Raw genomic sequence first — 24,083 nt, 5'->3', positions numbered from 1 at the left:
GTGAGATCTGACCTGAGCCGAAGCCGGAGGCTCAACCGACTGAGCCACCCAGGTGCCCCAGAGAAATTAGATTTTAAATGTACAGCTTTAATAACTAAGATATTATTGGGGCACCTGGATGGCTCTATCAGTTGAGCTGCAACTTCGGCTCAGGTCATGATGTCGCAGCTCGTGGGTTCGAGTCCTGCGTTGGGCTCTGTGCTGACAGCTCAGAGCCTGGAGCCTTTGGATTCTTTGTCACCCTCTCTCTCTGATCTTCCCCATTCATGCTCTCTCTCTCTCTCTCTCTCTCTCTCTCTCTCTCGCTCTCAAAAATAAACATTAAATAAATAAACTCTTATTTGAAACACCAGTAACCATAAGCATCCGTTCAGTGTGCAAAGGCACTGAAAGGTACCAAAACCCAGTGGATGGTGTTCGCATATGTCAGTCAAAGCCTAGAAACTCAGAACACCTGGCCTCTGAGAGACACGAGGGACTTGCCACACACGTCGAGGCGGAGCTTACGTCCCAGCCCTCTTGGCTGATGGAGATGGGAAGGGATAGCAATGAGGTGAGGAGTCGTGCCTGGAGAATCACCCCTTAGCCGGGGAGCAGAGATGAAGAGGGCCGTGAAATTGGGTGTGCAGCTGGTAGGTGGTGGCCCGCTGCGTCCCGGCCCCGGTGGTCATGCTCAGCCCTGACTACAGCAGCGAAAGAGCCAGTGGCGGGCGGATGAGCTGCTGCTCACCTGAGAGTGAAAGAGTGAAGTTCAAATGGGACGCTGTTGGGCCCTGGCACATTATTAGTTTTAAAAATTTATCTTTTAATTCACATACACATGTGAATTCACATATTTTTTAATTAGATACGTGTGTGTGTGTGTATATATATATATACATATATATTTGGTGTACAGTGTTGACAAAGGCACCAAGTCATGTAACCATCGCCACATTTAAGATACAGAAGTTTCATCAACCCCCAAATTTCCTTATGTTATCACCTCTTTATGTGTAAACCCTGGCAACCACAGATTTATCTGTTCTTCATTTCCTACATTTTGCCTTTTCCAGAATGTCATATAAATGGAGGAAGTATCCTTCTGAGTCTGACTTCTTCACTTCACGATGCGTTTGAAATGCACGTTCTTTGGTTTTTTTTTTTGACCTTCCTTTTCCATTTATTGTCAGGGAGCAAACCCAGGGCCCGACCGTGTGGACGGGCACAGACAGGCTACACCGTGAACGAAAGCATACCTTGGGGGGGGGGTGGGGCAGGAGAACCAGACTTTGTGCACAGCTGAATATTTTCTCTAACTTCATCCTATGAAAATAAAAAAATTATTAAAAACTGATCTTCTTTTAAATTAGGATAATACCGTGGTTTAAAAAATAGCCTTGTCGTAAGTGCTTCTCCCTATGAAGTGCTTCTTATAGAAAAATATACAAAATCTATTTACATTTACAAAACCTTAAATAGCAAACTGTAAACAGAACAGAGTGAAACCCAGTGGCTTAATTTAACAGGGTCAGGACACCGTCTTGGGGGAAGGAGGAGAAGAAACCTTTGATGCTGTTTCGACCACATCCTAAGAGTAATCAGGGCAGTAGTGTCATTTAATTTATGTAACCTGTGGATTCTGCACAGGTGGCACAGGTCCCACGACACAAGGTGCTCTAGTCCCCTGAGCAGCCAGAAGAGCCCTTTTTCATATTTAAGGTTAAGTTCTTTCCTGTAATTTTAAAAAGATCTTTAAAAACTGCTTTTGAGGGCACCTGGGTGGCTCAGTTGGTTGAGTGGCCGGCTTCGGCTCAGGTCAGATCTCACGTTTGTGGGTTCGAGCCCCGCGTCAGGCTCTGTGCTGACAGCTAGCTCAGAGCCTGGAGCCTGTTTCAGATTCTGTGTCTCCTTCTCTCTCTGCCCCTCCCCCTCTCATGCTCTATCTCTCTCTGTACCCAAAATAAATAAAACATTAAAAAAAAAAAAAACTGCTTTTGAAATTATTTGATTTTGTGATTGTGACTTTTCACTAATTATCATGAGAAAAAATATATCTTTTCAAACTTAAGCTTTTTTTCTCTAAGTTTATTTGTTTTGAGAGAGACAGAGACAGTGCGAAATGGGGAGGGGCAGAGAGAGGGAGAGAGAAAGAGAATCCCAAGCAGGCTCAGCACTAGCAGTGCAGGGCTCAACCCCATGGAACTGTGAGAACATGATCTGAGCTGAAATCAAGAGTTGGACACTCAACCTACTGAGCTACCCAGGCGTCCCCCCCAAAAAATATATACATTAAAAAAATTGTATTTCCTGTTTATTCAGTTTTGAGAGATAGAGGGAGACAGTGTGAGCAGGGGAGGGGCAGAGAGAGAGGGAGACAAAGAATCTAAAGCAGGCTGTAGGTTCTCTGTCAACACTGAGCCCTTTTTGAGGCTCGAACTCATGAACCATGGGATCGCAATCCAAACCAAAGTCGACCACTTAACCAACTGGGCCACCCCGGTGTCCCCCAAAATGTTAAAAACAGTTTTTTTTTTTTATTAAAAAGCACAAGAGAACACAGCAGGGGAGAGGAGCAGAGGGAGAAAGAGAGAGAGAGTCCATGCTAAGCGTGGAGCCTGATGCCATGCCGGGCTTGATTCCACGACCCTGGGATCATGACTTGAGCCGAAACCAAGAGCAGGATGTTCAACTGAATGAACTACCCAGGTGCCCCAAGAAAAATATTTCTTAAAGCAAATAACAATGACGCTCACAGGGTTGGAAAGACATATAATTACATTTATTAGTTTTTTATTTCATAACTTTCTTATGTTAGCACCAACACCTTTTCTTTTTTCAGGTCTCAAACAGTCCTGTTACCCTGGAAAGCTCAAAGACTCTGGGCACTATGTCCCAAGTGCCTGACAGAGCCTGATGAGAATTCCATGACTAAAGGCATCACAGTTCCAACCTAAACCAGTGGGAAAAGGGAAGAGAAGACTGCTTTCTCTGAATCATAGCAATGCCCTTTCTAAAACAAAACAAAACAAAACATACGGCACAGTTCTTCCTTTTTAAGATCTTATCTCACAAACGCACATACCGTGTTAAAACGTATATGCAGATTTGTTCATTGCAGCAAAACTGGTAACAGTACTGGGAAAAGCCTATCACCAGGAAGGGACGGCTTCAACCGTCGTACGCCATGTAGTGGAGCCCCGTGCAGCCACAAAACGGGGTGAGGGAGGTCTATACAGGCTAACAGTAACACCGTCACAACTAAGTGAAAGCACAAGTTGAAAAAAAAAAAAAAGAAAGAATGTAGTTTGGTTACATTTCTGTAAAAATAAAAAGTGTTATGATTTCTAAATGTTAGTAAACATAAAGGAAAAAAAAATCACAAGATATACACCAAATTTCACCATAGTTACCTCCAAGGGAGGAAAGTTGTGTGTGTGTGTGTGTGTGTGTGTGTGTGTGTGTGTGCCCCACATACGTGCATGTGGTGGGGGCACGGCTTTCAGAATTCCTTACCATGAGCACATATTACTTTGGTAATCAGAAAAGTTAAATGAACATTACTTCAAACAACCTAAACACAAGCAGGGCCCTTGAAAGATGTGAATTGATATTCTGAATCTCCAGGCACTTTGTGGATGAGCTTTAGAGACTGTTTTTTGGGTAAGCAGGTCCCTTGTCCCCTTCTCTCAAGGTCCAAAAAGCCTAAGCAAAAACTCCTCCTTTCTCTTCATTCTTCATTTTGCAACCTCTCTCCCACCCAACGGTAATCACCCACAAAAAAAAGAAACTTATCGGATATGCTGGAGAGGTTTCCAGAGAACTAGACTCTCCCAGTGGGAAGTTAGCGCCTTGGTTGGGAAGATAAATAGGGAGCTAACGTTCAAGCTCTGCATGGCATCTAAGAATTCCCAAGTCAGTCAACTGTATCTACTCTGAAGAGACCCTTTTGGTCTGGGAAGGCCCTCGGATGCCAGCGGGTCACCACGGAGGTAACGTGCTACATAGATAAACATGTATGCACAAAGCACTGTGTCTTTAGGACCTTTGGGGACGTGCCTGTTATAAGGAGGCACTGAGATGCTGTCCCAGAGACCTGGGAGACCAAGAGAAATCTGTAGAGCCTGGAGTCAACAGGGCGGCGGCTAGGGAGTGCCTGCTTGAGGAAACCAGGCCAGTGGTGGCGCCGCAGAGTCCCAAGTCCAGCCGCTTGGTGTCCTGTCGGCCTTACAGTCTGCTGGCGGTGGGCCTGCGGGCCCTCCTCGCTGCTGTCCGGGGGCAGGGGGCAGGCACTCTCTCGGGCTCCCACACCTGTGGAACTGCTTGGATACGACAGAAGCTGCTCCAGGGGCCACTGTGACGCTGTGGTGACCCCGAGGGGCCTCTTTGCTTTCCCCCCACAATTGCTTCAGAAACTGTGTGTCCACACCTGCGTTCCCACAGTCACCTGTGCAGGACAAGCAGCAAAGACAGAAGGAATGTTGTGGGAACAAGTGGCTTGTGTGGAGAATAGTGGGCACCCCTGAGCTGCTGGGGTGTCGGGGTCTGCCCGTCGCTCGGGCTCTCTACAGGCTGTGGGAGGACGCAGGCCACAGCCAGAGGCCACGCAGGCCAGCCACCAGGATATGGCCACCTTCACCTCCCCATGGCACAGCTGTCCTCGGAGGGCTCATTTGTAAGGCAGGTTTCCTCTGTGTCCCTCAACAAATGCAAGTGGGGCTTCCGCTGCACCCTCTCTCACAGCGGAGCGGGCCCCCTTTCCCTCCAGCTCACGGGAGCTTCTGACTACCACCCAAAGCAGCCCTCGGATCTGGCCCTGAGACCCCTGGCCCCTTCCCTACTGGTGGACAGCACACCCCACCAGCCTCCAAGCTAATATGCTTTTCCAGAAAGGGCGACAGGGCAGAGTGGCAAAATGGGGACGTGGAATGGTCTATGGGGACACCAGCAAAAGGAAAGCACAGAAGAGGCCGAGGCATCTTCCGGACGTCACTAGAGATGATGTTTATCTACGGCCTGATCAATGGGTTAGAGGAAGGGTCAAGGCAAAACATGGCTTCCCTGGCTCGTCCAGTCTACTGGAGTCTGCCCCGTTCCCAGGATTAGTTCACCGTACCTGTTCAACTTCCCATCCCTGGCCAAGAGCATCCCTCAAACCAGCCCTTCTCACCTCTGGGACTCCCCCTGCTTTCCTCTGGCTAGAACCTGCTCTTCCATTCCACTCGGTCCTCTGTGGCCACGGGTCTTGGTTAACGGCCCCTTCCACACTGAAAACTCTCCATACATTTCTTTTAAAAACTTTTATTCAATAATATATACTTTCAAAATTATAATATGTAACTGCCCGTCATGCCGTAGATTGCCCCTGTTCCCCACTGCGGAGTCTGTGGCCGGCCAGTTAACACGGTCTGCTGGAAAAACAGGTGGCCACGGGCCGAGTCAAGGGGCATGGGGGAGCAATAGTAACCAACAACCATTTTGCATACCCTTCACATTTCCCATGCTTTCTGGGTCAGGAGGAAGTCAACAGGAAGCCAAAGGCGTGTGAACCTTTTACATTCGGAAGTGAGGTCTGAAATAACGGTGGTGGGCTGCCCTTCAGTTGGTCTGGTTCGTGCTCGCCAAACCTGCCACCATTTTGTGTCTGCTCACGGAACGTGATCGCTCTACACACGTTAAGACGTTTGATTTGGTTCTTGTTCTGCTTATGGAAAAGTGGGAGGAACCGCAACAGACCTGGGGAAAGAGATGGGAGGAGGGGAAAGACGGCATTAATCAATCTGACCCGGAGGGAGGACAGGCCTCCACTTGCCTGTGGCTTCCTTCTCTCGAAGAGTGCTGGGAACAGTGTGCAAGCTTGACTGTCCCGAGCCAGTGTGTGGAAAACCTTGTAAGAACTAACTCCGTCTCGGGTTTCGAGTAATACCCTCTTCCTCCCTCTTGTGATCACTACTAGCAGAGGTGGTCTTGGCCGTGGATTTCTGGGAGGGCAAGGGGAAAGGTCCGGACACAGCATGTGTGCCCGTCTCCTCCCTGCCTCCTGGGTCCAGGCACTGAGGCCTCTCGACTGTTCTGAGCAAGCTGAGCGACAGGCTCAGCAGTCCAACTCTGCATCCCATCAGCCCTAACCACATGTACCGGGGACGTGTTGGGACTAATAATCAAAGGACTGTATTTACACCAGGAAAGTGCCCAGTCCACTAATGTAAACAAAGAGCAAAAAGGGAGCTCAAATATATTTAACGCTCCCCTGGGAGCAGTGTGTGGCATGGCCTGACACCCCATTTTCCCTTCCATGTCCAGCACGGTGAGGTGGGTGGTGAGACGCCAGCAGAATTCTAGAAGTAGCGTCTCAGATATCGGCACTACAGCAACGAGACGAAGGACTGTGCCCCTGGGAAGCGGTCACAGAAACAGCGCTTCATGAGAACTTTCTCTGGGTAAAGGAAGGGTTCTAGATTCTTGAGAAAGGCCACGTGGTGCCTGAGGTTCAAGAAAGAGAGGGCTATTTGCCTTTAAGCACTGCAGTAACTGATTTCCAAGCATCCAGCACCACCGACGGTCCCGTCTGTGAGAAGCACACTAAAGACACCACCATCTGCCAAATGCAGACAGACACACAATAGCATGTGCCTGCTCTTGATTCAAAGAGTGGGGGTGGGGTGAGGTTCTCATAAATGCACAACGCTCAGCCACAAAGGTTACAGTTGTGCACTAAACTGGGCCAATCCCAGAAGCAGGTGCCTGAGGAGGGCGATTCCGGAGCAAGTAGCAAGAAACAGCACAGGCCCCACATGACACCACTCTAGTCCCATCTCTCTTGATAAAGGAAATCTCCACACGACGGTGCTGATTAACTCCAACCCCCAAACACACATCTTTCCAGTTCAAGGTTTGCCCTCCGCTCCCCCAGGAGACAGGAAATACAAGTTTAAGGGCCTCATAGCAGTGGCTTGTCTCCTGCTTGGGAAGCTGGTGGTTATCAACATTTTTATTTATGAAAATGAGATTTAACATGGCACGTGTCTATTCTCTAAGGGCAGCAGCACATCAATCAGACATTGGTCATCCAGCGATACAAAGAGGTGGCCAAGTGTGCCTGCAGTGGTCATTTGCAAGGGATCGCAACCCCGGCAGCGTTGCTCTTCTGCAAACAGAAGGAAACAGTTGGCTCCACGGTTCTTGAAGATTTATCCAAGCTTCCCACGGGGTGTCCAGATTTCTGTCCCAACCTCTTAGTCACCATTTACAGCAAGAAAAGCCAGCAAGTGCAAAACTGTTAATTTATTGATTCAATGAAAGTTTTTTTTCCCCAAACAATCCCCAATACATGCAGTTCAGGATTCAGTATCACATCTGTAGCACATTGTTGAGTCTCTACACAAAAGTACTCATGGCATCGGCTGTACGACCCATCGCATCACGTCACCCAGCCTCCACAGCACCTGCTTGTTGTTTCCGCGAACACATCCATAGAGCTCAAACGCGCGTGTTACTACTGGTTTCCTCAGCCAGATGTCTCGCCGCCACCTCCCCTCCCCTCCTCCCACCCTGGCATTGATTTTCAAAGGCGGGACATTGTGCCCTCTTAGACTTATTAAGCTCACTGAAACCTCTGGCTCCCCGTGTGCTCCTGTGCACCCTGCTTCTGCTTTTGGAAGGGTTTCTATTTCAATGAACTTAACTCTGATCCACCCCAATTCATCTGTAGGAGGGAAGATTGCATTTTCCTGCGGGCACTCGTGTGGGAATGCAGGTTTCTCGACCAATCACTCAGTCTGAACTGAAACTGCTAAGTGGGCTTTGAACCATTCCAATGCACATATAAAAATCCTTCCAACTGCTGCTTCCCAAACAGTTTTGCTTCCATCCTCAATGCAGCACCTGGGAGAACCTAAGTCATTTCCCTGAGTGGGTGCGGACCGAGGCCCCGGCCGCCAGCTCTCTGGGACTCGGCTGGTGTCTGAGGGCGCAGCCTTCCAGCTATGCCGGAACCTCTCCAGGGGCAGTGCTCGGCTCAGGGCACATTCCACATCATGAAGGTGGTGCCCCCTGACTCTCTCAAGAAGTCATGTTCCCCCAAGACCTACCCCTTGACTGTTTTTCTTATTGGCTCCCTTTCCTTTTACCACCTCCTCCCCGAGCCCCTAAGGATTACAAGCTCTTTGTCTCCTGCATCCAAGCAGTCCGAGTCCCTGCCTTCTCCGCAAGGGGACGTACCAGCTTTGAGCCCTGTGAACGGCGATGCGCTCGAGAATGTCTGTTAGACCTGGCACAGCGGCCAGAATTTAGGCGCCTCTGAGAGCCGCCGATGGTACTGCTCTAATTGGTGAGAAGACCGAGGAATGCTGGTCTGCACTGTCCACTTGGCTTCTCCCACCCAGTCACCTCCCACAGGGACAGGACAAGAGCAGGCAGCTGATATGATCCAGGGGAGAGCGAACTGCAAGCGAACTACAGATGAATATATCACGTGGCGTTTCAGTCCTGCCCTTGCCATGGGACTTGTCAGCTGAAGTGAAGCCTCGCGCCTATGCTCACTTGTGGCTGATCAGCACTGATCCTGGCACAGGAACTTCCTGTTCTCACCATACCAGGCCTATGTTGTCGAACACAGGCAGTCCCTGAGATGACAGTGTAACACTACCCTGTTCCCCACATTTTTTGCTTTTCTTTAGGAAATTAAGTCCTTATCGTAGGCACTTTAACCTGTTATAAGGTAACAAAGCAAACAAAATGCCTAATAAAAATTACTGATATGAGTTTAAGAAATAATATGCTGATCGAAAAGGATTGTGGGTAGGCAAATCTATCTTGGCTTAGTCTAAATATAAGAACAGATTCCCACACCCACACACCCTCTCTCTCTCTCCCCTGCCCTCCCAGCCCCACTGCCCTGAACTCCCTATGACCACCTCCCAACCCAGGTAAGCACTCTGAAATCTTGGGGGAGCTAGGTACGTCGGGACACAGAGTGGCTCTAGAGATGGGCAACAAGAAAAAAGGTCCAGACAGGAATCACTTCAGTTAGGGAAAGAACCACCTATATAGTCAGCCAGCGGCCAGCTAAATGTCAAGACCAGACTCGGGGCAGGCATTTGAAACTCAGCGATGCTAAGGCAGGAAGAGAAGTGAAGAGCATAGGTGGCAGAAAAGTAAAGCGTACACGAGAAGGAAGATGATTCCAGTGTTGGAGCCGCCGGGCAGGCGGGTTAGCGGTGTTTGCACCTACTAAGTCATCATCCACAGAGGGAGGCTGGAGCACATCACCCGACTATACTCCTCAGGATGCTTTCACTGCCTCTGGGGAACCCAAGTGGAAAAACGGGGTTGCTACCTGACCACGACCCTCCACTATGCTCTCCCTGCCTCGTCCAGACAGACAGACAACTTAAAAAAAAAAAAAGGTGGGAGGCAAGAGAATGGGTGAGAAAGGGGGAGATGAGAGGTAGGGCAAAAAAGACACACAGTGGCACATCTCCCTGATAATCACCAACAGTGCTGCCTCGAGGGGCACATCGGAAGGCTGCCTGACGTGCCAATACAGGTCCAGCTGCGAGCTCACGCCTTGGCTTGGCCTTTCAGGTGGAACGAATGTACACGTCAATATACAGAAGGTGCGACACAGGCAGGTAGCCTCGGTATGCGACCCTTAACTGAATGCATTTCCTGGCTTTGGGGTCTTATTTTTAAGTTTTAATCTGTAAGCTCAACTCTAGTGAAGAGTTTTATTTGCATTTTAAATCCCCACTGAGCAAACAACAAAAACAGAAATCTACATGTAGAGATAGGACCTGCTACCAATACCAATATGATTTTATTGGAATATGGAATGTAAACAGATGTTTTCAAACACACAATCTAACCTTATAAAAATGTATGGCATTATTAAATAGTTAATAATGAAATCCTAAAGTATGACGTGCGTAGACACCCCCAGCTCTGGCCTGGCTGTCAAGTCCCCACAGCTGTGGCATGGCTCTGCGCTGGGGTGAGGGGGGACTGCCTGCAAACCATACTGGTGACAAGTCCCCAAAATGAAATCAGCCCTATTTTTTTTTTTTTTTAACTTTTTAAAGCAGAATCTAGCTTCCTTTGCTAACATGAAGGCTAGCGCCACGGATCCCAAGTGTTGACACTCGCTCTACGAGCTCTAACTTCCTCCCCAGGCCCCTCGCGGGATGCTCTGCTCGGTCCCTGCGCGTGAGAAAGACTCCGCTCTGCCATCACATTCATGTGGTACCTCTCGGAGCGGAGAAGCGCAGGTCACCCTGATTACAGAGGGAAACTGCTGCTCTTGGGGACAGAAAGAGGCCAAAAGAGGGGTGGTGGTGGGAGCACCTTTCTCTCACCCGACAGGTCTTTCCTAAATACACTTTAACAGGATGTTTCTCTCCCTCCCCAGCCCGCCTGAAGACTGACTTTCCAGCTTTCACTATGCTTGTGACCAAAAAGTCTCTGTTTCAGAGAGGTGCATTAAAACAGGCGCACACACACACACAGATGTATGTGCTGGGAAATGGTGGGGCTTTCCTTACAAGGCTGCAAAAGGAAAAAAAAAAGGCTACACGGAAAAAATAGCAACAAGATTTTATGGTTAGGCAAATCAACAAAGGTTACAGTGAGCTCCAAGTTATGCACTTTGCATCGAACTTTTGAGGAGACAGATGGCCCTGGACACAGTGTCACAAGGTTTAAAGTGAAGCCTTCTGACAGCAAAGGGGACCCCTGTGAGAGTGACTGCGGTTTGCTCCCAAATGAACACACTTAGAAGAAAACAGCAGGGATGAGGTACATTTCCTAGAGAGCTCATGTCATAAAAAAATACATAAAACATGAATTTGTAAAAGAGCTTAAAAAAAAAAAATACTGTCACTGTTTTAATATCTCCTTTTCGTAAATGAGGCTGGTGTGTCAGTATAGACTGCTGACGTTTTGCTAAAACTTGAGCCTGAATCTCACCAAAGGAAACCCAGACCACAGTGGAATAGATAGGAAGTCAGATATTCAGAGCTTGTTGACTGAACGGGTTAATTCAACAGTGGTCTCCTGTTAAATAAAGGTAAATGTACAACAACTCCGAGTCTCTCATCTCCCATGCATTCCAAAGGGAGCGTTCCCTCAGATCCTGAACTATGTGCAGCGTCACACTGCCGGGGCGGCGGCTCCCTGTAGTAACTAGTACTGGGGGATTTCTTTCTTCGTTTTGACATTTAGGTCTTTACTCTTCTTTGCATTTAGAAGGAATGACTAGAACTTCTTTTTATCACATTGTAGTTTCCTTCAAGATTTGTGTTTGGTTGGTTGGTTTTATTGGCAAGCATCAATGCCGCATTACCCGTCGCCTCCCAGTCTTCACCGGGCTGCTGTGAGGCCACTGGAGAGCACAGCGTTGTCCGCGCAAGGCTGGGACTGCTCCTTCACCACGGGGTCTGCAGGGAAACGGGACACAAGTCAGCTGAATCAGGCCTGCTACGTGAGGGACACACCATCATGACAGACCCCCTCCAAAGGGAGACAGAGAGACAGACTGGTGGGAAAGACAGTCGGAAGAGCAACAGAAATCACAGAACCAGGGGCGCCTGGGAGGCTTAGATGGTTAAGCATCTGACTCTTGGTTTCGACTCAGGTCGTGATCTCAGTTTCGTGAATCTGGGCCCTGTGTTGGGCTCTGCATGGACACCGCGGAGCCTGCTTAGGATTCTCTCTCTGACTCTCTCTTTACTTGCACTAACAATTTTTTTTAAAACATTAAAAAATGAAAGCAAATTACAGAGCTAAGGTTATACAAAAACCAGATATTGAAAAATGATCAGGGAAATTTGCTCCTATAGTCAACTCTTACACTTCCCTCAGAAGCCAAGTTCAATCTCTGAGAGCCATGGAAATGAGACGCCCAGAAAACACTAACTTCCCACTGTTTCAAATTACTACTAATTTTCTTATGTGTTCTTTTCCTTGAATACTGTCATATTCAACCCCCAATTTCTTCAAATCATGTGCACTAATGAGCATTCTGGAGCAGAGGGAATGAAAAGAGCCATTAGAAAACCTATCAATTTTAAGCAACAGTCATTTGAAAGTTTTTTTTTTTTTCTTTTACAGAATGTGTGTTCAGAAAAGTAGATGAATCACGACTTACTTACTATACAACACTGGAGTTCTTAGTCTGATCTAACTCAAAGGGTGCACACAGCCTCCTGCGCCAGAGACTGGAAAGAGGACACCTGAGCCGCACTGGTCTGAGGTCGCGAAGATTGAAGCGTCAAACCTTTCCAGTCTGCTGTCTACTAATGCTTATTGGCCAAGAGGTTCAAGATGTATTTTAATAAATCAGGTAAAATTTGTTTAATCTCCAGAGGGGTGGGGGAAGAAGGGAAGATAGCCTACTGGCCAAGCAACAGGCTGATGGTCTTCTCGACTTAGAGAGTGAAAAGAGACGGGTCCCATAACCTTTCACCCCAGCCTCCTCTGTGCCTGGACGAACTCAGCTCATGTAGCCAACAATTAAGGGGAAAGTTTATTTGAGATATTTTTTATGGGTGCGTGTGAGGAGGGCTGAACGCATGCAGACAGTAAGCGCCCACATGCAGTGAATACATGCACACCTTTGAAGCGAGACCTAAAAATTCTTTAATGCAGGTGGGATTTTAGTAAGGTCCTTGCATACCTGCTTTCCTTTCCTCAAATTCCTTTTATTTACTTAACTCATTTCCTTCTTTGAAAATATACCAGTCACCTTATCACTTTTAACTATAACTACTTGGTTTTTGAGGGGAAGAATACCTCTGGTTAGGATTCCATATAAATACATACATTTGAAAACAAATTTTAGATACTTGTGATCCGTACGCTCAGGGCCACAGGGAATGGTACGCAGACAGGACTCACGGGAGCTAAGGCAGTGAACAGGCAAACCCCGCTGCAGATCAACTGCAAAGTCGTCTCAGTAGTCTAGAACTAACGAGGCCAGATTCTTGGGACGATTCAATACAAATACCTAGTATTCTCTTGACTGATACCCAAGATAAAGTGAGGAAGTATTTTTCCTTCAGTAAGCTATGCCCCTGAGAACAGTCCCTGGAGACTCACAGAAGTATGGGTGCTCCATGGCCTCTTTGGCGGTCAGTCTCTGTTGATGGTCATATCGCAGAAGTTTGTCCAGAAGATCTAGGGCCTCGGGGCTGACGAGATGTCTGTTCTCACTATGGATAAAGTTTTCCCAGCGTTTCCGCGAATGTCTGAGTAGAAAGGGAAGCAACAGCATTCTGAGATTAAATCCAGCATGGACCTGATGTGTTACGGGTAAAGCCAACATCTTGGACTAATGCACGATTCCAAGCTCGTGGGACCTCACGCCTGGTACCTGCCCCTCCCCCGCACAGGTACACATGCAGCATCCTGAAATAAAAACTGTGCTCTCTGACTGGTAAATAAAATTAGCCCTAACTTCTACATCTGACTCAGTGTTTGTGGCACTTTTCTAGATCATTTTTTAAGCCTCATGCTTTTAGTCAATTCTGGTGAGGCACAGAGGTGACGGAGTTATTTTTGTTGTTCGGCAGAAATATTTAGAGAGGTAGCCTCAGAAACACAGAGGTTCCATAAAACACTGTTTGTAAATTGTCAGCGCATTTACTTTTCAACACGATTGCACTGTACCTGAAAATCTTGTAGAAAATCCATTACACCAAACAAGAAAAATTATAACTCTTACTCCTAGAAGAATCACAACTTTCTAAAATAAGCATACGCTGTACCAGAAAGCTGGTTTCTGTAAAAGCATTTTGTCTTCAATTTTTTACTGACTGACAGACTATCTCTTGGAGAAATACAATGATCAAAAGACACATGTAAACAGTGCCCAAATATCTCTCAAAAAACAAGTTAAAAAAATACACATGGGAATAAAGAAGCGTATTTCAATTTTGCTATTGATTAGCCAGTGATTTCAGCGAACATTCCCACTTCTGAAATGGGGGTGAAGTTAAAACCCTCCTTCTCTCTCCCGCTCTCTTACTTACTGTCCCAGGATATCGTTGAAGTGTGGATCTAGGTCTATGTGATACTTCTTCAGATACCCATACAGCTCATCTGTACCCAGAACCTTGGCAATGCGAACAAGCTGAAACACAAAACAAACTGACCAAATCACTGAGCACAGGGCTCACTGCAAGCCAGTGAGGCGCTGTCCCACGGAATCAGGGGACATCCACAACACTGCACTTCCAGGGACCAGATACAGACTGCAGCCTGGGGCCAACGGGCAGCAGACCCATGGACACAATGTTCAGAGAATGCAAATTTCCAAACTGCCTTTAATGGTAACGACTCGGGAAGTTGGGCATGATATTGCTTTATCTGTCTGTGTATGTTTGGGGACCTGGTAACCACAGACAAAATTTCATGAAATTCTTTACCCGCAAGGAAAACTTATGTGCAGACATTCGACGATCTTAGTGGCTCAAAGGTAGCATCCTTGTCAAAGCACTCCGTTTTCTCGGCTCCTGCCCCCACACGGGGAGGGGTTAGTGTTTGCTCACCTGGTCATAGTTGTCCTGTCCGTGGAAGAAGGGCTCCTTTCGAAAGATCATGCTTGCTAACATACAGCCCAAACTCCACATGTCCAAGCTGTAATCATACATCTGAGGGAAATAAGGTTGGCCTGTCAGTGAGGGTGTTACACACGCAGTTTTCAGGTCTGAATTTCTAGTCTTCAGGTTGACCTTCGCAGATATTTTACAATTCAAAGCAAAAAAAAAAAAAAAGTCATTAAGAAAAATTTGAAATGATCACTTCGGGGTGGGGCCTTGAATGTATCCCAACTGACTCAATAAACAGCGAATGAGGAGAAGCACTAAGACAACACACCCGACTGCACGGGCTTGGCTAACAGCTTTACCTGATAGTCCACGAGGAGCTCCGGGCCCTTGAAGTACCTCGAGGCGACGCGGACGTTGTACTCCTGGGCGGGGTGGTAGAACTCTGCCAGGCCCCAGTCTATCAGTCGCAGCTGCGAACATGGCAGAAATCGAACATGTAAAGCAGCGTAGTTCGAGACGCCTGTGCCTTAGAACAAGGCCCCACCACACTGGCTATCGTTTACATGGGCCATGTAAAAAATGTCAGCAAGCGCGCTGGTAAAAATCACTTTCAGCAACTGTGGAAGAGGTCGTTTCTTGAGCAGAGCATTCAGAATCTTACGTGCTTTCTCTTTCTGAAAATTTAAATGATCCTGGGCTCCTCATTCTCTTTAGATCAATAAGGCTTAAGCTTTTCTTCCCGCCTCCATAGCACTTGCATGTATAATGCGTTCCCCCATCATTAATAGCTTCCATTGTAAGCTCTAGCCACAACAGAAAGGACGTACACCCCAGTCCAGGATTGAAGCACTGCTCCAGCTTTTCATTAATCTAAGTAGCTGGTTCATTTACTCACCAGTCAGGGACAACCAGAATTGAACATCAAAATAAGGAGGGAGCCAAGTGTACTTTTAAGGGAGGCAGACTGGTCTGAGGGTCATTAAAAGAAGTAGAAACCATGAGCTGTGGATTCTTTATAAGGCCCTCCAGAAAACCATGACCAAAATAAACAAGGGCCAATAGTTAGGGTCAGCTTGTGTACTACACTTATGCAAAGTAGAAAGCAACACCGGAGACTAAGAAGTATCAGTGACACAAGTCCGCCAAAGGAGCAGGCGTGAGCCTCCAGTACCACCTCAGTACCGGCCGCCATTTTGGTCAGCCCTAAGCCTTCCAAGGAAAGCCTTGCTGCTGCCTGGCTGCAATGGTACCTTTTTCTGTTGGTGATCTATCATGACATTGTGAGGTTTCACATCCCTGTGCATGATTCCCTTGCTGTGGCAGTAATCCAGAGCCTATTAGATAAGAAAACACAGAGGAAAGTAAGCAAACTGTCTACCAACCCCCAATGCAAGCATATTTGTATTTATGATAGCATGACTTAGTATCTCCCAAAATGCAGCTTACGGTCTGTAACATGAGAATAAATGCGGTCAGAAGGCATCTCTTGCTCCCTGCCCACTATGCTGCCAGCTGGTGGAGAGGATGCTATGTTAAAAAGGAGACAGAGACACTTTGGACACTCCTCCTACTTGTAGTAGGTAACACTTCACCAGCCACCTAGATTTAGAAATTATACATCATTCTATTGGTCTATTTCAACAGGTTTAAAACCAGATCTGGGAAACCCACTAGAGTCACCTCCGATAGGGGGTTCAAATGCCATGCAAGAATCGCTGTGGACAGGAAGGATGATATCTAAGCCTATCGTTCAACGTGGTTTGTGTTTTAGCCAAGTGCCCTACGTGGACTTTTGAGATTAACAAGTATTCTAGTACTAGTATTTTCCTTTAAAAATAATACCCGAGGGGCTCCTGGGAGGCTTAGTCGGTTAAGCGTTGACTTCTGCTCAGGTCATGATCTCATGGTTCGTAGGTTTGAGCCCTGTGTCAGGCTCTGTGCTGACAGCTCAGAGGCTGGAGCCTGCTTCAAATTGTGTCTCCTTCTCTTTCTGCCCCTCCCCTGCTTGCTTGCTCGCACGCACTCTCTCTCAAAAATAAACATTAAAAAAATAATTTAAAAATAATCTTTGAGGCAGCTGGCCTTTAAGAATTATATTCTGAGGACGCCTCGGTGGATCAACTGGTTAAGCATGGACTTTGGCTAAGGTCATGACCTCACAGTTGGTGGGTTCGAGCCCACGTCAGTCTCTGTGATGACAGCTCGGAGCCTGGAGTCTGCTTCGGATTCTGTGTCTCCCTCTCTCTCTGCCCCTCCCCCACTCATGCTGTTTCTCTCCCTCTCTCAAAAATAAATAATAAACATTTAAAAAAGTTAAAAAAGAAACATTATATTTTTACTCTAAGGGAGGATATTGCTTCCTAGAAGATCAAGGATATGCAGGTAAGATTTTTAGGTGCACAAGTCAATACTTTTTGAAGCATATTTATAGAGTTGTACAACTCTTACCATAATCCAGTCTTCACCATGTTCCCAAGAATTCCCCTTTAGCTTGCCTGTGATCAGTCCCCACTCCCATTTGCCCCCTAACTCAGCCTTAACCACAAACCTGTTGTTACTACAGATTTGTCTTTTCTGGACATTAAGGGAAATATGTAATATACAGCACTTTGTCCGTCTTCTTTCGCTTGGCATGTTGCTGAGATTCTTTCGTTACTTTCTTCTTGCTGAGAGGTATTCCACTGTGTGGACAAACTAGTCGATGGACACTGGAGCTGTTTCCAGTTGTCAGCTATTATGAACATTCATGCACGGGTCTTTGAGAGGGTGTAGGCTTTCTTTTCTTTATGCAGATTCCTCGGGGTGGCTTACATCAAACTTTTTAAGAATCTCCTGATTGTCTTCCCAAATGCCCGCTCCACTTTACAGTCCCATCAGTAACGTACGAAGGCTCCAGTTTCTCCACATCATCGCCAGTGCTGGTCACCGGTTCATCTTTGTAATTACTGCCATTCTGACAGGTTTGAAGGGGGATCTCATTGTGGATTTGAATTATATTTTCTTAATGAGTAACCGAAGTTGAACATTTTTTCATGTGTTACTGGTCATTCTCTATTTTCTCTGGACAAATGTTGATGCCAGTAGCACTCCTCCAAACTGTGGCAACCAAAAATGGTTCCACATGTTGCCAAACTGACCTGGTTGTGAAGCACCGGACTAGGCATTTTTACATGGGAGAGAATGTGTAAGTCCGAAAATGATCCCTAGGATCTGTATTCTGGGAACAAGAAAATCTTGCTTTCCCCAGACACAGAGTATGATGTTTTTTTATATGAAGGTTAAAAACAGACAAAACTAAACTTGGTTGTAAAAGTGACGACATTTTCTTCAGAGGAGGGGATACTGAACAGAAGGGGCAGATGAGAGCCTTTTGGCGTACACATAATATTCTTGACCAGCCCTGTCCAACAGAACTTTCTGCAATGACAGAAATATTCTAAATATCTGCACTGCCCAATATGGCACATGAGGCCACTGAATACATGAAATGTGGCTACTGTGATTAAGCAATGGAACTTTAAATTTTAATTAAAATTTAAGTAGCTACCTGTGGGCAAGAGCTACTATATTGGGACAGCATAGTACCATGTATGGTGAAGGTTTTACTTACTGGAAATCCAAAAACCTGTACACTTAAGATTTGTTCATTTATGAAAGTTCTACTTCAATTTAATTTTTTCCTTTGTTTCACAACAACAGTTGTAGCAAGATTCCGCAGTGGCTTTGTGGCAATGTCTTATGAAACCAGGGCTCCTGAGGACAGACCTCCCTGATTCGAATCAGGAGACCAGACTGTGTACCCAGCAACCAACCCCTCATAGCCCTCAGCCTCAGTTTCTTCCATTTTCAGTAGAAGCTAAATATTTCCCTTTCCTCCTCCTCATTTCCCCCCTCAAAGAGAAAATTCAGCAAGTGTTGATTCTGTTATTTTGCCTAGTCTTCACCCAGAGTAATGAACTAATTAGGACCATAATACCTAGGACATGAGACATATCTGAGGAAAGCAGAGGCTGAACCAGTGTAGTAAAAGAGTTAATTCTTTAGCCAAGTTCACTAGTCAGACTCCCTGTGGAATTACTGACATGCTTTTAAATTCCTTGGGGAGTTATTTCAGTTTTAAAATCTGGTATTATCTGACCATTAAGCATGAAAGACATTTTTCAAGCTTCATCTGGGGTTCTGTGCCTCGTTAGCAGGAAGAAAGCCCTTACTGCCTAGCTGCTACCTCCAGAAAGCAGAAGGGACGTCAGACACAGAGTATCATCTGAATCACCAGCTTGCGAAGACCTGTCATCAGGATGTCTTTACCCGATCTAAGGACAACAGTGCTGGGTTATAAATCTTCACCTTTGGTGTGCACTAAGTGAAAGCCACAAAATCTTAACACCTTAAAAAAAATAACTAGGTGGTAGATTTGGATCATAGCTCTCATCGAATGACTGTAGGGGGTTCTCTGGAAAGCGCCTCCAGGAAAGGAGCTGGCCTGACAGCTCACAAGACCACAGCACTACAAACCTCTTCCCCATCAAGGCCTTCAGTTCTGGTCTGGAGAGGACACAGAGAACGGTGTGATACACCAAACTCTACCCCCACATGTTTCTGATCTTACTGACAAAAGAAAGATCCATCAGTTTTAAGAGTGATCCACCTAAATCCACCACCTTGGTACCAATGACACGTGGGTTGTGCAAGTGCTTGTAAGAAAATGCATTCACTTTACAGAGCCATTCTTCAAACCCCCATTCCCTAAAGCTTAGCCTTAATCTGGGATTTTGTTTAAGCAACTGTTCACAAGCCCACCAAAACTCAATTTTGGCGATGTTCTTCAATAATGTCAATAACTTAGTCATCTCTACTCTTTCAGAGGTTTTTGAATTGAGACCCACACCCCCCATAAAACTTTAGGTAACACTGTATATACACACACACACACACACACACACACACACACACACACACACACACAGAGGCATTTATGTTTTCATTAGATTCTTAGTGATCCATGACCCAAAACAACTTAGGAACCATTCATCTATCCCATTTTACAAAGCTTTTTAGAATTCTTTACCTAACTGCTTACCTAGGCAAGCTAAAAAAGATCATTCCTCCAACAACCAATAATGTTTCAAAATTTTCATCCTGGGATTACTAAGTCTCCTAGAAAGACCAACCATGCATCACCCCTTTTTGCATGTCAAGGTCAGTCAGGGCCAAAGGGGAATTTGGGAAGGGACTAGGAGAGATGGCAAGATAAAGAAGGCCGCAAATGCCTCCCATCACAGTACGCATGTCCCTCCACCCTGTGACTTCAATGCTCTTCCCATCCACCCTTTGAATCCAGGCCTGGCCCATGATCTGCTCTGGCCACCAGGGCACTTAGTAGACATTCATACCGGCAGAAGCTTGAGAAGTGCTCACACATCAGACTTTGCCCCCATGCTCTTAAGAAGCCAGAGACCACTGTGGGAAGCAGCAGCCTAGACTAACCCCTCTGGAGGACAAGCCTTGAGCTCTTCCAGCTGCCACCCCAGATATGTGAACGAGGCCATCCTGGACCAACGCGCTCCCGTAAAGTTGACCCAGACTAAAAGACTCACCCAGCTGACCCACAGAACTTTGAGAAATAATAAAAAAAAAAATTTTAAATCACTACGTTTGGGGTGATTTGTTATACAGTGAAAACCAATAGCATTAATTAAGCAGCAAAAAGAAAACTCAAGGGCCAACAAAATCTACTAAGAAGGTTCTGATTTCTGGTGTCATGTCCCTAGTACCGCTTGACTTGACCATCTTTCCCAGTTCCACTGAGAAAGTTTCTGTGTAAAGATCCTGCAACAGAGATCTCAGTGTAAGTTGAAACAGCCACAACAACAAAACCCCAACCTCACTACATTTTCTAAGTATCAAGAGTCTGTCTGAGATCTCTTTGTCCTCTACAAAAACTTTCCTTTTAATGAATATACGTGAAAAAAATCTACTGTTTAGTATGAATGTCACTTACCTTCAGTAGCTCATACATATAAAACCGGATATCAAAGTCTGTCAGGATCTGGTATAGTTGCTGAAACAGGTTTCCGAAAACAGAAAGTTAATTTAGTCTCATCGTATTTTATCATCCCAAACATTGGTCACCATTCTCTGTAAACTTAGTACTTAAGTCACTAAAGAATCCCAGGAATTTTTACCTTCTGATCTGGAACAAATGGGGACAAAGACCAAAGATGAGGGTCTAGTACTCTAATACTTCAGTCTCTGTTAAGAGGGGGAAAAAAAAAGGAATTCCAAGGGAGAGAAATATTTAAGCCACCGTGGATCTTTTAAAAACTTGTTTAATACTCCAGGACTTCAACACCCACAATTACATAACGGAAATGAGGCCCAAGCTGTCCAACTGTCCTCATAGTCTTACTAAACTTCAAACGACTAATGCCACAGTGTGCTTTAGAGAACCAAGTGGAGAGCAGGACTTGGAGAACTTCATGGCCCATAGGGTAAGTGGCAACACAGCTGACCTGCTCATGAAAGAAACAGCAGGAAAGTGACTGCTATAGCCCTTGGAGATAATAAGAGACTTAGGAAAGGAGTAGGGGAGTGAGATGTTGGAGGAAAAAAAGAAGAGTGACAGGTACCGAAAATGATTCCGGGTGAAAACCACATACGAAAGAGTTCTCATTACTAATAATCCAAAGGAACACCCACTGTAGGTGTTTTCAAAATTTCAATTTCTAAGACGCAGAGTAGCATTTATAAATTCAGGTTCATTAAAGTCATCACAAACCCTCATCAGAAACCATACTATTATTTTTGGTAATCAATTCCAAGCAGAGCTCTTTCCCCATCAGTCCAAAGCAGCACTGTCTATAAAATTAATCAGCACAACTTTATTAAACCTATTTTGTTTATTGGAAGACTCAGGCAGAGGGAAACTCTCTCAGGAGCACTGACCAACGTATATAACGTGTCTATGGAAGAGGGGAAAGCCAAACTACACATCCCTATTTGTATGTATAAGAATGATATAAACACCTTAATAAAATGTGATTGTGCATGTATGCATGTGGGGGATGGACGGCTAGGACTCAGGGAAAGAAGACTTTTAATCACATACTATTTATAATTTTAGATCCACATAAATACATTCCCTGGTCAAAAGATTAAGAAAAACAATTTGCCAAGGATCAAATATAACATCTTCTAAGAACACCAGGACTTGCTTTTCCCTATAATAAGAGTAATTCTCCCCACAGCTTGGCAAGAATATCTGGCGTCACCGGTCTGCGGCCACAGCTGGCTCAGCGCAGCACGGGGAGCAGGACACAAGGACCAGCACCCCGCGGTGCCTGGGGCTCTTCTGCTACCGGAAGCTAACCCGGGGCAGGAAGGAAAGCATCGGGCGTGATGGCACCAACACGCCACCACTTCTGCTCAGGAGCGAAACACCCAGGTGTGCTGTCATCCCCCAGCTCCGCACAGCAAGACTTCGTGGCCAGCGTCCCAGCACCCAGCACCCAGCACCCGTATGGACCGCCGGCCACAGGCTGAAGACAATCTTTGACTGTCAAATCAGCTGCTCCTCCAAGAATTAAGGACACCCCTCCCAGAGACTGCACCAAGTTGAACCTCCTCAGGTCAATAAATAGACCATGAAAGTAAAGCATTTTCTAACCCTCAGAGAGGGCTGGAAGATTTTATTTCCAGAAAACAAATACGAGCTATTTTATCATTTGGATTTTTATCTGTGGAAGGCATTCCTCTTGTATCATGCAATATTTATACCAAACATCTGTGCAAATGGTGTAAGGCATAACAACAACAAATGCCCTTGGACTGCCAACGTAGTACATTTCTAGTTACTCCAACCAATATCAATTTTATGTAATACAAAAAAACACTAGATGAATACAGCGGTTAGGCCTAATACGTTATGGAGTCCTGAATGACAGGCTGATACTCACTCTCCTTTCTCAGGAGCTCTGGATAAGAGGAGACTCAACTACATGGTACATTCTACCACCTGGGCCTAAAATTTAGGACTCAGCAGGGTCTATAGTCTGGCTTCAACCAACTTTTGTAGCTCTGTCTCAAATTTCAGACCAAACAAACCTGTGTCCAGAAATCCCAGTGGTCCCCATGTAGGGAGAAGAAAAAGCAGGGGGAGTAGGATATAAAGCAAAAGGTGCTTAATGCAGTCGTCACCTGTTCTGGCATTAACGTGTAACCCCAAGATCCAGAATAAAGCCAAGGTCAGTATTTTTTGAAATTTAAGGAAGCAGAACAAATCATTGATCAAGCAAATCAAAGTTATGACTAATGACCTATATATGTCTTATAAAGAAGATCTCTATACCAAACTCTAACAGCATTAACAAGGCCTCAAGAAATCAGCTAGTCAAGGCCCATCCCCGTGGGAGTGACTCAGAAACTCTCCACAGAGCAATATGGCTCTACCTACTTCTGGAAGGCAGCCTATTCAGGGTGCCTGACCAACCTTTAAAATGTCCAAATGATATATTTTGTTTAAAATGCACACTCATTTTTTTAAAGTTTATTTTTATTCTATTTTGAGAGAGAGACGGTGAGCCAGTAGGGGAAGGGCAGAGAGAGAGGGAGACAGATTCCCAAGGAGGCTCTGTGCGGAGTGCAGAGCCTGGTGCAAAGCTCGAAATCATGAACCATAAGATCATGACCTGGGCTGAAATCAAGAATCAGACGCTTAACCGACTGAGCCACCAAGGTGCGCTTTTATTCATTTTTATCTATACTCTTCCAAAGGCATAGAAAGCTGAGAAGCATGTCTCGAAAGAAACTTTTTCTTATACAAACAGTACTTTAACTTCCTGTAGAAAATGTTGAGTTTGGAAGTTTTCTGTAACTGTTCATTCCACTTTTAGAAACTGGCTTTTCCTATTCCTTTGTTTGGAAATTCTGTCTTTTTTCCCAAGTGTCACTTTGTATCTTTTATTATCACTTTGACACAGATGAAGCATAACTGATGATTTCCAGGAGAAATCAACCAAACCAGTGGTTCTATCATAAATGAAAAATCAACGGGAAAATAAGTAAGACCATAGAAAATCTGAACTAAATTAACAAACTTGAGATTTTTTTTTAAATTTTTTTTGTTTTTATTTATTTTTGATAGAGAGAGAGAGTGCGCGCGCGCACGCGCGCGCGCACACACACACACACACACACACACACACACACACATGAGAGGGGGAGGGGCAGAGAGAGAAGGAGACACAGAACCGGAAGCAGGCTCCAGGCTCTGAGCTAGCTGTCAGCACAGAGCCCGACACGGGGCTCGAACCCACGAACGTGAGATCTGACCTGAGCCGAAGTTGCGAAGTTGGAGGCTTAACCGACTGAGCCACCCAGGTGCCCCAAACTTGAGATTTAAAAAAAAAAAAAAAAAAAAAAAAAGGCCATGTACTAAAGTCACAAAGCAACCATCAACAAATTCCAAAAACCAACATTATGTAGGTCATGTTCCTCTGGACCTAAGCATAGCCAAATTAGCAATCAACCATAAAATAAAAAAAAGTGGTTTCTCCATCATAA

General features: G+C 45.7%; 1 protein-coding gene across 1 annotated transcript in view; it reads right to left on the bottom strand.

The window, feature by feature from the left end:
* Positions 1–5,264: 5,264 nt before the first annotated feature.
* The window catches only part of CSNK2A2 (casein kinase 2 alpha 2), a 35,325-nt gene continuing 16,506 nt past the window's right edge, over positions 5,265–24,083 (bottom strand). The window contains exons 4-11 of the mRNA XM_029925003.1: positions 20,524–20,583; positions 15,773–15,856; positions 14,882–14,992; positions 14,523–14,624; positions 14,004–14,104; positions 13,072–13,220; positions 11,318–11,411; positions 5,265–5,715 (exon numbers count right to left, since the gene is read on the bottom strand). Coding sequence (XP_029780863.1) covers positions 11,335–11,411; positions 13,072–13,220; positions 14,004–14,104; positions 14,523–14,624; positions 14,882–14,992; positions 15,773–15,856; positions 20,524–20,583 — 684 coding nt within the window. The 3' untranslated portion in view covers positions 5,265–5,715; positions 11,318–11,334. The remainder of the gene's footprint in view (positions 5,716–11,317; positions 11,412–13,071; positions 13,221–14,003; positions 14,105–14,522; positions 14,625–14,881; positions 14,993–15,772; positions 15,857–20,523; positions 20,584–24,083) is intronic.

This window comes from Suricata suricatta, chromosome 16 (assembly GCF_006229205.1).
Source record: "Suricata suricatta isolate VVHF042 chromosome 16, meerkat_22Aug2017_6uvM2_HiC, whole genome shotgun sequence".
Lineage (NCBI taxonomy): Eukaryota > Metazoa > Chordata > Mammalia > Carnivora > Herpestidae > Suricata > Suricata suricatta.
The sequence above is the reverse complement of the archived record's forward strand: the minus strand, read 5'-3'. Positions and strand labels throughout refer to the sequence as shown.